General features: G+C 43.2%; 1 protein-coding gene across 2 annotated transcripts in view; it reads right to left on the reverse strand.

Moving 5' to 3' along the window:
- Positions 1–3,033: 3,033 nt before the first annotated feature.
- LOC125329505 (putative lysosomal acid lipase/cholesteryl ester hydrolase) overlaps positions 3,034–12,313 on the reverse strand; it is a 40,032-nt gene continuing 30,752 nt past the window's right edge. For both annotated transcript variants that reach the window (XM_048311626.1, XM_048311628.1), the window contains exons 2-11: positions 11,988–12,114; positions 10,000–10,114; positions 9,558–9,756; positions 8,659–8,768; positions 7,683–7,819; positions 6,596–6,736; positions 5,797–5,868; positions 4,417–4,485; positions 4,094–4,244; positions 3,034–3,248 (exon numbers count right to left, since the gene is read on the reverse strand). In XM_048311626.1, the coding sequence (XP_048167583.1) occupies positions 3,130–3,248; positions 4,094–4,244; positions 4,417–4,485; positions 5,797–5,868; positions 6,596–6,736; positions 7,683–7,819; positions 8,659–8,768; positions 9,558–9,756; positions 10,000–10,114; positions 11,988–12,107 (1,233 nt within the window). In that variant the 5' untranslated portion in view covers positions 12,108–12,114 and the 3' untranslated portion in view covers positions 3,034–3,129. The remainder of the gene's footprint in view (positions 3,249–4,093; positions 4,245–4,416; positions 4,486–5,796; positions 5,869–6,595; positions 6,737–7,682; positions 7,820–8,658; positions 8,769–9,557; positions 9,757–9,999; positions 10,115–11,987; positions 12,115–12,313) is intronic.

The following is a 12,313-nucleotide window of genomic DNA, read 5'->3' on the forward strand; positions in this document are numbered from 1 at the left end:
CCTTATCTGCTTGGGTACCGGCGGGTATGCACACTTCACCTGGGCTCTCCTGAACTTTGGAAAGGGCTAACCGAGGGGAAACAAGGTTAGCACCGCTGTTGAGGAGGCCGTGAGACAAGAGGAAAAGGATGAAAGTTAACTTGAAAGTGTGGTGGTCAACGTGCGGCTGTGGTACCTGGGAAGAGGCACGCTGGACATGAGAGACTTCCTCCTCTAAGGCAGAGGAGGTAGCCTGGTTTTCTGAGGAGGCAGGGCAGTGCTCTGGGCTGGCCTAGATCTCTACTGGGAATGTTCAGCCAATGCAGCAGTTACTCACACTGTGATAAGTTTGGATGACCTTCTTGTCTTTCTGCTGAACTTGCTCAGCAGGTATTGATCATATTGATGTCTTTCTTGGGGCCCAAACCTGGACATGGAAGTCTAGACATGGTCTAAGATACTTGTATTTAGCTCATCCTACACCCCCAAACACAGTAATGTAATTTCCATTCCTTCCTTTCATTGTGTGTGAGGCTGTTCGGGCTGCTTGGCATCCCAGCCTTGAAGTACCACTCTTGGTGCCAGTAGCTGTGGAGTGAGACAGCAGTCTTGATCCTGGCTTTAAGAACACGAGGCACTGGTTTGGCCAAGCAACAAAAATCCAGTATGCTCAAACACTTACCTTGTTATCTTGGATTTGGCTGAGAGAGTTACGAAATCGAGGCTCCAGTCTGTGCCATGGAGGGCTTTCAGTGGAACTGTTGAGCTAATCCTATCCTGAAGCAGACACGGCAGCTACACTTTCAGTGCTGCAAGGATTTTGTCTAGGTGGCTAACAGTTTTCCAAGGGGAAGTGTAAAGTGGGTATTCCTGTTGTCCAGACCCTGACTGTTCCAGGACTGCATTTCTGATGGATGCCAATAAGAAAATAAAGTTTGGTTGCAGGAAACTTTGTTAAATGGAGAGTCTATCAGATGGGTATTTGGAAATAGTCTTCTGTTAGAAAAACTGGCAATCATTTGTAGAACTCAATTAGGTCAGAGGTGAAGTTAGGCTGAACATTATGCTGATTTAGGTGTTCAGTATTGAAGACATTGCACATGGTGTTCTTTCCCAAGACCTGTTGGTCAGTGACCTGAATGTTTCCCTGGAACCTCTTGCAAGGTGTGCCTGTGCCTGATTCTTGTACAGCACGGCAAGATGCTCTAGAAAAGTTTGAACTTGATGTCCTGGAGCAGCCCTTGGTGGCAGCTTCCAGGATGAGTAAACTTAATTTCAGACCTGTGTCCACACAACCAGATTTTGAGGAACTGATAGATCCATGTCCCTTCACCTCCCTGAAAGGGCAGTCCCCATTGTACGCCCACTGCTTTCTTCAGCTGGGCAGAGCCGTGTGAGAGAATCAGAACTGTTCATGGAGAATCAGTTCTAGTTCATGGTTAGCTGTGATTCTGCAAAAGAGAAAATGCACCACTGGTGAGGGAAGAAGATGTTTGGTGTTGTGATTCTCTTTTTTTCCCTCCCTTCCAGTGGTTTTGTGCAATGTCACACTGTCAGGTTCATCCCGTGCACCTTGTCTGAATGCTGGGTGGTGCTGCAGAAGTGTGAATGAGAGCAGAGGTGAAGGGCTTTGCTGCCAGACATTCCAAAGAGTCACTCTTCCTCGTTACCCAAGCTGGAATTCTGGGTCCTACTGCCCCTCCCTTCAGACCTGAGCCCGTGTCTGTATTGGGTGCAGTGTTTGCTGTGCCTCTGCCGGGTCTGCCCTGTGGCATTATGGAGTGGGTCGGGTTTGTTTGAGTTCCCTGGGGTGATCAGGACACTGAGATTTATAAATGATGTGTTGTGGGCAAGAGTAGCCACCCGTGTCTTGGACTGCAAACCTCTCCAGAACCTGAGAACTCAGTTCCCAGTTGTACTACAGGTTGCAAGAGGAGGTGTGTCATTTGCATATGTTTCCATGAAGATGCCCTTTGCATGTGTTTTCTGTAGAGACAAACATGTTTTGTTTATATTGCTCTCTATCTCCCAGATTATCGTCAAATGGGTTTCACTTTCCACAAGTTTTGACTTAGGAACTGGTGCTTATGCCCCCACCCAGAAACACCCACAGTGCCTGAGCTATCCTGACTTGCCCTGTAATGATGAACCCTTTGGTGTAATCTTTACCTCTTGGAATTGTCTTTAGGTGAGCACTGACATGGTGAACTGAGAGCCTAGAAGAACTTTTAACAACATCTTTACTAATAGTGGCAGAAATATTTATTGAGATGGATGCAGTTGTTTTTTGTGTGCCAGTTGCTGCTATGTCTGCATCTCCTCAATCCCCAGTTGCCAGGTTAGGAGCATGAAGACAGTTGTGCTCTTTGTAGTAAGAGGGTTAACAAACCATTAGTGTGAGGGTAAGAGAGTATCTGCATCTGTCCAGCAGTCAAGTGTTTCCTCTCTGACATATATTTTCTAGCACAGGATTTCTTGACATTTGGGCCAGTATAGCCAACTCCTGACTGCTTAGATGCCAGGGTAATCTTACAAGTGAAAATCTTTTGGGTCTGCCTTGCTGCTGTTGGTAATGTGAGGAGAGAAAAATGGGTGAAACACTATCAGGATGACAGATGATTCAATTTCAGCAAAGTTCAGCAAACAGAGAAATTATCTCCCATTTTGGGTTTTCAGGGAGCAGCACCTTTGTCTCAAGTGAAATATGTAGTACTGATCATCAAGGAAACAGAAAATGAAATCCTAGTTTTAGCAAAATCAGTCACATAGAAGCTGAAATCTTCCAAAGTAAGTGGTCTCTGAAGTGTTCCATCTACTATATTTGTGTTTTCAGTGGTCATCCACATGTACCTCAGCTTCTTCAGAAAGATTGCAGTCACTATAAGAGTGTAACACCATAGAAAGCAGTGTAAAAAAATTGCCAACCAGTCGTCAGTGGTTTGTAAACCTTTATACCTATCCCTATACCAATATTCAACTGCTAAATAGAGATCTCTGAGGTTTCTACTGGATGAATTAATTCCTTATGTGGCACTTTAAGCATATTTTTTCATTAGTTCAATGATTTTCAGATACATTTTCTCAGTTGCATCAAGGCCCCAGATGAAATCAAGATGTCCCCATGCAGGAAAATGCTCATGGTAAATGAGATTAGTGATCCGAGGAAGTAGCCTTGCCATGTCTTTTGGGTCTGCAAATTTGTCCTCTCCACCACTCCAAACAGCAGTTGGTGTCCTTATCTCCTCTATCTTGTACACAGGAGGAGCAGTCTGTGGGACAGGGAGGAGAGCTGAGTGAATGCTGTTGTAGCAGAAGCTGTGTTTAGAGAAAGGTTTCTGTGCAAGCATCTCTCTTGGCTTTTTTTCTTCTGCACTGCCTACAGTCAAACCATAAGGATGAAGGCCACCCTCTTATTGTTCGTTGCCCTAACCCCAGTCCCTGCCTTGCTTATCATCACAGAAGAAATTAAAGAAACACAGAAGATTAAAATGGAGATCATCTGAGATCTGGGCCAAATGACAATGCAGGATGGTTATTTGTCAGTGTGGTAAGGGACCGTACACAAGATGTTTTTAAACTGACCCCTATTATCAAAGGGTGGTTCTGTTATCTTTCTTCTCCGCTGCTTTTTGGGCAGTTTCCTAACCTTCCACAGTATTGGGAATAAAACATTGCCCATTTCAAAATTTAAACTTCAGGTATTTTAAGACTGTATGTGTGCATGAAAGGTGACTGAGAAGTCTTTGGAATCTTTATCCACCTGTAAGATAATGTGCCACCCATAAAACAACCTGCCCTGACTCACAAAGCTCACTGCAAGTCAACTGATCTGATCAAGCCTCAAAAAATAGTCAGGCAAGTTATAAGTGTTGCAAGAGGAGCACAGCATTTCCTAGTGTTGACTAGGCAGTAAATAAAACTCCTGCAGACCAAGTTTTGCCTGTTTCCTTTTTTCCATACAGAATACCTTAGTTCACCCCAGCAGTCTCCACTATGCCATACTGAATCATCCTTTATGTTCAGTTTTTACGGCAAGTAGCCTCTGAATACCAAGGTAGGCATTTCCACTTTCTTTTTTCCCCTCCCCATTCTAGTGTTTAACTGAAAGACAGACCTTGAGGATTTTTGGGGAAGTGAAGATCTCTGTACTCATCCAGTCCTTGGACCTGGGTGTGGCTCTTAGCCTTTTGGGAATGGCAGGTAAGTTGACATGTCATTGGACACATCCCTTCATCAATAGGGCAGGCTGCAAGAATCTGTCTGCACTGTGTTTGTGAATAGACTTTGACAATTATGAGTATTAGATTCAGGTGAAACTTTACCTAAGACCACCCTCCCCCTCTTTTTGGAGCACTCAAGGTGCTAAAATATGAATTTTTCTATTCTTAGTTTTGCCAGGACGCAATGATGAGTTCTCAGAAAAATGTATTGCCTCACCTGGTTGTATCTCTTCATGTTCTCCTTACAGCCATAGTCATAAGCTTGAAACTGGTCTGCACGTAATATCTGTTAATATTGTAACAAAGACAGATAAAATGAGACTGTTAAGAGACAGTGCAGAAGCTGGTTTTTTGCATATGATTGAAGTCAGGGCTCAGGCAGGAGACAGGATACCAGGGATACACAGGAGGGGATCATGGGATAAGTGGTTTCACCGCCTTTCCCCTTGCTAACATTCCCTCCTGATCTTCGACCACCACCCTTGGTATGTTTAGTTATTAAAATCTTGCTGCCCTATCTTAATTGGCTCTTCAGTTACCTAAGGTAGCTCTTGGTGATGCAGGAGCATGTCAGGGCTCTCACTAGCCTGGGATACCTCCTCACACACCTCGACTTTTGTGTGCCTGTTTGGTCTGGTCTGGTCTGCTCACAGTAGTGGCAACAGTATCAGAGGCTCTGTACTGCATACGAGAGTATTGGGAGCAGGGTGTGATTACCTTAACACTGAACTGTTGTCTTCTGGGATTTGTCTAAAAGGTAAATCAAAATAATAAAAGATTACCCTGTCTTACTGATAATGTGTGTGCATTTTTTTCATCCAAACCTCTAAGTGACTGAGGATATGATAGAAATCTGCTAGCTCCTCCTCTCTGTTTTGTGGCTCTGGGTGCTTGGTTTCTGCTCTGGATACCAGGAATTTTAGGCAGGGGAGTGTAGAGCAGCACACATGTATTTAGGTGCTGGTTTAAGTGTCACAGTTCACTTAGAGTTCACTTAAGTTCACAGTTCACATACAGTGATGTGTTTCTGAGCCAATGCTATCTTGCCCTGGTCTGATTTGGAGCCTAGGCAGAACAAGCTTGGGTCTGAAAGTGGCATGAGATGCCAGCAGAAGAGGCAGTTCCCCATTTTGCCTTTGTGCCAGCAGAGGCATTTGTGCAGTTAGCTGGCTTTTGGAGGTAATCCAGGCTGCAGTTAACCTTCTGGGAGACAAGCTTTAACCTAGATCACTTCTTCGTTTGGTTCATCCCTGACTGCTGAAGTTCTCACTATCCTCCCTGCAAAGTGCCTAGACAGCGCTTGTGTTCACTTCTGCAGCCTTCAAGGCACACGCCTTCATGAATAAGGATGAAGGCTGGAAGCATTTAGAGCCTAACATGGAGAGGTGTGATGTGCCCTGGGGCAGTCTCAGAGCCTGGTACCAAAGGGGCAATTTGGGGAATGATCTGGTAAGCCATGGGAAACTGTGCTCCCTCTGTGACAGGTGAAAAGATCTGATGGGCAGATTCCCAGATCTGTCACCTCTGGCCTTCCTTGTTGGCTGTCAGTTGCATAAAAAGCCGGAATAAGAGTGTTTGTATGTCAGAACAGTTATACCTGATGCCAGTGAATAACATTCTGTACTGATGTTCCAGCTGGGTAATGTCCTGCATAAGCATCTGCTCGACTCTGGAGACAAAGCAAAAGTGTTATTAAGGCAGAGATCCGGTGCTGTGACAGAATAAAGCTGTGAAGACCCTGAGCAACATACTGCTGCTGTGTTAAAACCCCATTTTTGTAGGATATTCTTCAATTATAAAAAATGAAGTTGAGGAAAGACTCACAAATATGTTAGTTTACAGTAGGAATGATTACATAAGATTTTATGCCTTTGGGACAGTCTTTTCAACATTAGTCCTTACCCACAGAGAAAACGTAATTCTAAAAGTGTGTATGGCCTTGGTTTTCCTAGTTTCTATGATTTTTATGATGCTTTAAATAATGCATAATCAATAGAGAAAGATTGTTAATACACAGTTCTCCTGAGCATAATGAAGCTGCATGTGTGAGGGCTTTTTATGGGCACACTTGTTAAACAGCCTGAGAGATTAAAGGTGACTGGAGAACAGACACGTGAAAGGTCTGTAAGAAAAACAGGTAGCAGCCAGAGTAAAGGAATGCAAACTTTCGTTTGGAGAGAAGTGTGAAGAAATAGCTTTGAGTTTTGGCTGGAAATGTTTCAATGTGTAGCAAGCAAAAAGAAACCATCTCTTATGTTAAGATGAGCCAGGTGTCTTGTTGCTTAGGAAGGAAAACATATGAATTGTGCAAAAGAGAAAAAGTTATTTCTCCATCCAGTTGCCCTTCAAAACTACTTCAGATTTACTTTTATTAAGCTTTTCTTGGATGTGCTTACCGTGTTCATATTTTGTATCCTGCCCCCTGCTATGGCGCAGAAGATACTGCCACAAACTTTTCCCAGACATGCACAGAGCTGTGTTGCAAGTCCTTTCATCAGTTCATGGTAGTGAAAAGCTCCTTTGCAGCCAAGTAGTAACTGAGGGGAGGAAAAGTGCAAAACCTTTTTTTAGCTGTTGCAGGATTATTTGATGCAGAAAACTCCCTCTTCTATAAGTCACTCCCTCTTTTTTAATAGCCTTGCCTCTTCCCCAGAGGCAGGATTGCTGAAACTGCTTGTCATCCCACTATCCTTTTTAGTGTGTTCTTCTCAAGGGCAGACCACATGTTCTTCTTCTTGAGTGCTGGAGGTCACTATCCATCTGTTTTTAGTGTACTGATCTCAGTGAGAAAGGAAGTTGGCTGCACTGATGACTGTAGAATATAGGAAGTCCCTTTTTGCCCTAATATTTTTTCCAGGCAGGCGCAAGCTGTACTGTATTACTACCAAGTAAAGAGGGATCAGACAAATGAGACAAATGAGAAGGGTGTAGAGCTGGCTGTTCTATAGTCACATCATGGGTACAGCTTGGAGTGAAAGAGGATGTGCTCCTGTGGTTTGACATAAATAATAGCATGCATGATTTCCACATTCCCAGTAAATGCTGTTAAATTGACACCTTCTGGTGTACAAGCTTCATGTATCACTTTACAAGTAGATAAGTCACAAGCAAAAATGAACTGCATGTCTGATAAAATTAAGATGTGAAATATCTTACTTGTAGTTTTTATTAGTGCTTAAAGCTAGATTTAGTAGAATATATTCGATTTCTTTTGCTCTGGTATTTGAAATTTTTCTTCAGAGATATTTAATTTAAAGAAATAGCAGTGAAAGTATGCCTGTTACCTTAAAGAAATTGCAGAAGAGATACTGTGTGAAACCTTGCAGCTTAGCTCTCTGGAAAGTCTGAAGTCTACAGGTACTGTCAACAGTCTGATACACTAAATTCAATTCCAGCTCATCACCCATTAAAAGTTCAGGTTGCATGAGCGCAGTAGAGACAAAGCAGATAATTATGTCTTTCTCTTTAGAAGAAATGTCTTACCCTGATCAGTGGCTGGGGAAGCTGTGTGAGCATTACCGCAGGACTGGTAGCATGTGTGATGGTGACTACTGGTGCCAAAGAAAAGAATGCTTTAATCTTCTGAGACAAATCAGGATAAGTAGAAAATGCTATGAAGCCTGCAAGCACAGAAAAAGAAGTCAAGTTAATGAAGAGATCTCCACAGACCAAATAAATAAAGAAGCAGTAGGCAACAAAGAAGTGAGACTAGATTACCAATGGCTGTTTTCCATTTCTATGCTGCAGACCCAGTAAGAATGTTTGATTTTTGCTTGAAACTTTTATTTGGAAGATAAAGTTCATTCTAAGGATACAAGCTCATTAGAGCATCTCCTAATATTGATCTTCTCAGAACTGACAATCTTGTGTTAAGACCAGTTTTGGTTGAAAAGGTCTATTAATCAGATTTTTGAAATTCAAGTTCTCGCTAAAGTTACATAAATTCTAATAAAAGAGTTTCTCAGCTTGCAGTCTCTAAAAGACTGCATGTGTTTATGCTGGCATTAAGAAATACAATAATTATCTGGAGATTAAGAATAGAATTTTTCCTTGTAACTACACACATACTTGGGTGAAAGTGAATTCACACATAAAGGAAGAGTATAGGGAAGGAATTAAAACTAAAAAGGGTTTGTTCCATCCTGTTTTCTGAATGTGTTTAAATTTCTCCACTGATGGATTTGGCTGGTTGACATAATTATCTAAGGACAAAGAAGGCGGTGACTTGGTCTGAACTATTCATTCTGCAAAGAGACTCTTAGAATGTGCATATGCGAAGAAAGGAAAATAATTGTCTAAGAATGCCACTTCCCCCATTTTCTACTCTGTTTCTAAGTTGGTTTTTGTAAAAAGGTAATGGTACACCATGATATAAACCCCAGCGTCTGCTCACAGACCTTACACATAAATCCTAAGCACTAATGCTGACTGTTTTGTACCGAGGCAGTTCTAACATTACCTGCAGTTGACCCTTCCGAGTGACCAATATAGTAAACATCCTTCTGTCCGGTTTTATTCATGATGAAGTACAGCTCTGCTGGAATATCGTATTTACCCATTTCATCGAAGCTACAGGGAGAAACACAAAAAGCTGGCAGACAATTTGACTATCACAGTGAGCTACTGATAGTCAGTTTTGTTCATTGCACCAAGCAGGACCCATTGAAGGAGGAGGTTGCACAGTGTGTCTGCATCCTTGCTTGAGCTGGGGAAGTGGGCAGAGGGGTGCAGCTGTACAGCCTGGCTGCCTGATGCCTTGGGCTCTGTGTGGAGGAGGTGCCAGTTTCATCTGACAGCTGCAGCCCTTGGGGAACTGAATTTATTCAGTGCTTTCACCCTTGCGGGTTACAAGAAATATTTTTCTCTCAGTTAACATCAAGTGTGGCAGATCCGATTTCTAGACTGAGCTGAATAGTCTCCTCTCCTTTCTGCACTTGGGACATGGTATCTGGTGGGAGACCTCAAGGTTACAGATGCCTCCCAGTTTTGGAAGCCTTTTCCAAAAGAAACCAGCATGGTGTATGGACAAAGATGACTTTTATACTTCCAGCTTTGCTTCTGTGTGTGCTGATTCCAGAAGACCCTGTCCAGACCATGCAGCCAATTCCTTCTTACAACCTCCCTGATATGCCCAGAAGTGGCTACATCTGTGGAAAAGAGTTTGTCTAGTCTCCTTAAATGTTGCATGTCCTGCTTGAAGTCAGATTATACGAAAACCTGTAGTGTTTTCACATAATTTAGAAAAGAATTTTTTCATAAAACCAGAAAGGGAAAGGTTCTGCATTCTAGTACCAACTGCCTCATCTTGCTAGTTCCCTGGATGTTGCTTTCTTCAGAAATTTTTTCTCCACAGAGTACCTGAACTGCCAGAACTCTTTCTGGCAGGGCTTAAGCGTCTTGTGTTTTAAAGACCAGGTGTCTCCTCGGCTGTTTCCCAACCAGACATCGTAGCCGGCATCTGCGAGGAGGAAGCCCAAGCTGTTGTTGGGCAGGTTGGAAATCCAGTGAATAGCATCTGCTAAAACACCATGATGTAGCAAGACTGCAGGCTTCTTCTCTGAAACAGGAGAGTTTCCTTAGGCTGTATTAGTAATAGGTAATATGTTGTTAAAACTGGGGTGCAGAATTTGGTTTTGCAGGAGTGTTTAACCAATATACAGAACCGAGGCCACATTCTAGGCTGGGTGCCCTTGCTGAGATGGAAAGGTATGGAACATGCCATTGTATATGCAAGGGGGAAAGATGGGGAATCCATGTAAGAGTTGGCTCTCAGACCTTCATCTTGTCCTATATGCCATACCTGTATTTTGGCTGTTCCTTCCAGCAGGAATTCTGTAAACACCAAGAATGTATCCATCCTCCGTTGTAACTTCATATTCCTCACTGGGGAATCCATGATATCTGATAATTTCACTCTGGGGAAAGCCAAAGGAGGGTTTGCATTTACAGTGCAGATATTGGTGTAGGAAGTGTTCAGAGGCTGCCTCTGTCCAGGAATGTGAAACTAGCCAAGAACCTGCCATGAAGATAAATGTGATAACATATTGCTAGCCTTTCTCTACTGCTCTGTGTTTTACTGGTAGGGAGGGACACCAAAAGGGATTCCTGCAGGAAAACAAACTCCAGGTCTCTCTCTTTTGTGGATGATCCTATAACTGCCATGCCACAGCCATGGAGGCCAGGAGATGCAAATAGCAGTGAGAAGAGTTGGGATGTGTTTCTGTGATGTGGTTTGTGTATTCTACTCAATACCGTATCACTCAAATTATAGTAATTGCTTTATCTGTGGTACTCAAGCACTACACTTATAAAAGTAGCAGGATGCAACAAAGTCTTCTTCAGACCTGCTTAGATGGTAGTTGTCTGGTATTTGATTCCCTGTTATGGGACAAAGTGTGTGACTAACCTTTTGGGAGATAGTTTGTCATTTTTTGCAAGGCTGATACAGGTGTGTAGCATGATGCTCTGCCTTGGAGTGTGGTCAAATCACTCAAATAATACCCTGTTTTTCAAGCTATCAGTGGTGGGCTGAGAGGGAACATCATGTTCTCCTTTTGGCATTGAATTATGCTAAAACTGGTCTGACACATCAACCCCAAATTAACATCCTGATAATGAGGCAAAGATCTGGCAGATAAACTGCTAAGCTGACCTGGAGACATGATTGGTAGTCAATCACTTTACACTATCAAAGTCCAGTCCACTTTCATATGGTTAATTTCTCCTAACATATCCCTTCTCGGAGTGTGTGTGAAGATTTCTCCTTTGCGTGGGGACGTGCCTCAAAGTTACTCCTGGAGGTTGAGCGAAAGAGATTTTTCCCATGGATGTTGGTGTGGGTGAGGATGAGTTACCTCAATCTCTATTTTAATAATTGTTTCTTTTTGCTAGCTTTAATACAATTGCTTTTATGTGATTACTTTGATATAATGCACTCTTCTATCCTATCTTATACTAGTAGTTTTAGCTACTGTACTGTGTAGTAAAAAATTCTGATTAGGATATTTTTGTCTAATCATTTATTATAATAAATCGTTCTTTTTTATATAAATATATCTGGTTTGCCATTGTTAGTCCTGCAAGACAAAGTTGTAGAATGGTTCAATCACACCTTTGTAATTCCTTAGACTTCAGCAGTGTCAGTTGGAGGCTAAGACTGGATTCAGCTGCACCCAGGCTCCTCTCTGAGCAGGAGTTTAGAAATCAAGGGCGTCCTTTCAGCACCTCACTACTCAATGGAAGGGCTTCTATAAGGAACTCTGCCTGAAGCTCCCACTCTCCTCCACAACAAGGTCGTACATTTCTAGAGACTAAACACGCAGCAGTATCTCTATCTGTTCCACAGTGAATCCTTTCTTGCCGAAGTGTGGTTAAGCAAGCCATGTAGGGTGGAGCTTCTGTTACAGACTCACTCACAGCACCACCTATTACACACCTGCTACAGTGAGGAAATCTTTGGTGATTCAGAGCAAGGGGTTTTGTTGTGAGGATCTGCTGTTTGAAGAAGGGGTTCAAGCACCCTTACACTGTTCTAGGCAAACAGGTTACAGAAGGGCGGGCCTTGAGACTAGAAGCCAGCCTTTGTTTCCACTGCAAAGGAATCCTTCTCTCAGGCTAACACTGTTTGGATAGGAGCATCAACATTTCCTCCAGGTCCATGCTCACAGTGCTGGAGAGACCTCTTTGAAGGGAACTTACTTTAGCCTCCTGACAGGCACTGTTAGTCAGTGGTAGTGATAGTGGGAGAGAAGATTTAGAAAGAGAGGGAGAGAAGGTGACCCTACTTACAACATTCATGAAGCATTCGGGGTCGCGACTCTTCTTGCAGTGGCTTGGGATGGAGGCTGCTGTGAATCCTGCTGAAAAGGCAATTCCTTGGGAGCAGAGCAGCATGAAGGGGCACCACATCTTGGGGCTGTGTGGAAGAGCACATGCTCTATGTTTGTTGGGGAGAGAGTGGTGTGGAATTCCACAGGAAGACCCAAGAGGAGTCTCCTGAAGGTTGCCCAACGTCTGCTCCCCAAGGGCTGCCAGGATAAGTATCTGTGTGAGGAGGGGCTGTCTGCAGCTTATCCTCTTTGATATCGGCCAGGAAGGAGTCAGAGGCTCCAGGA

This window comes from Corvus hawaiiensis, chromosome 8 (genome assembly GCF_020740725.1).
Source record: "Corvus hawaiiensis isolate bCorHaw1 chromosome 8, bCorHaw1.pri.cur, whole genome shotgun sequence".
NCBI classification, from domain to species: Eukaryota; Metazoa; Chordata; class Aves; order Passeriformes; family Corvidae; genus Corvus; species Corvus hawaiiensis.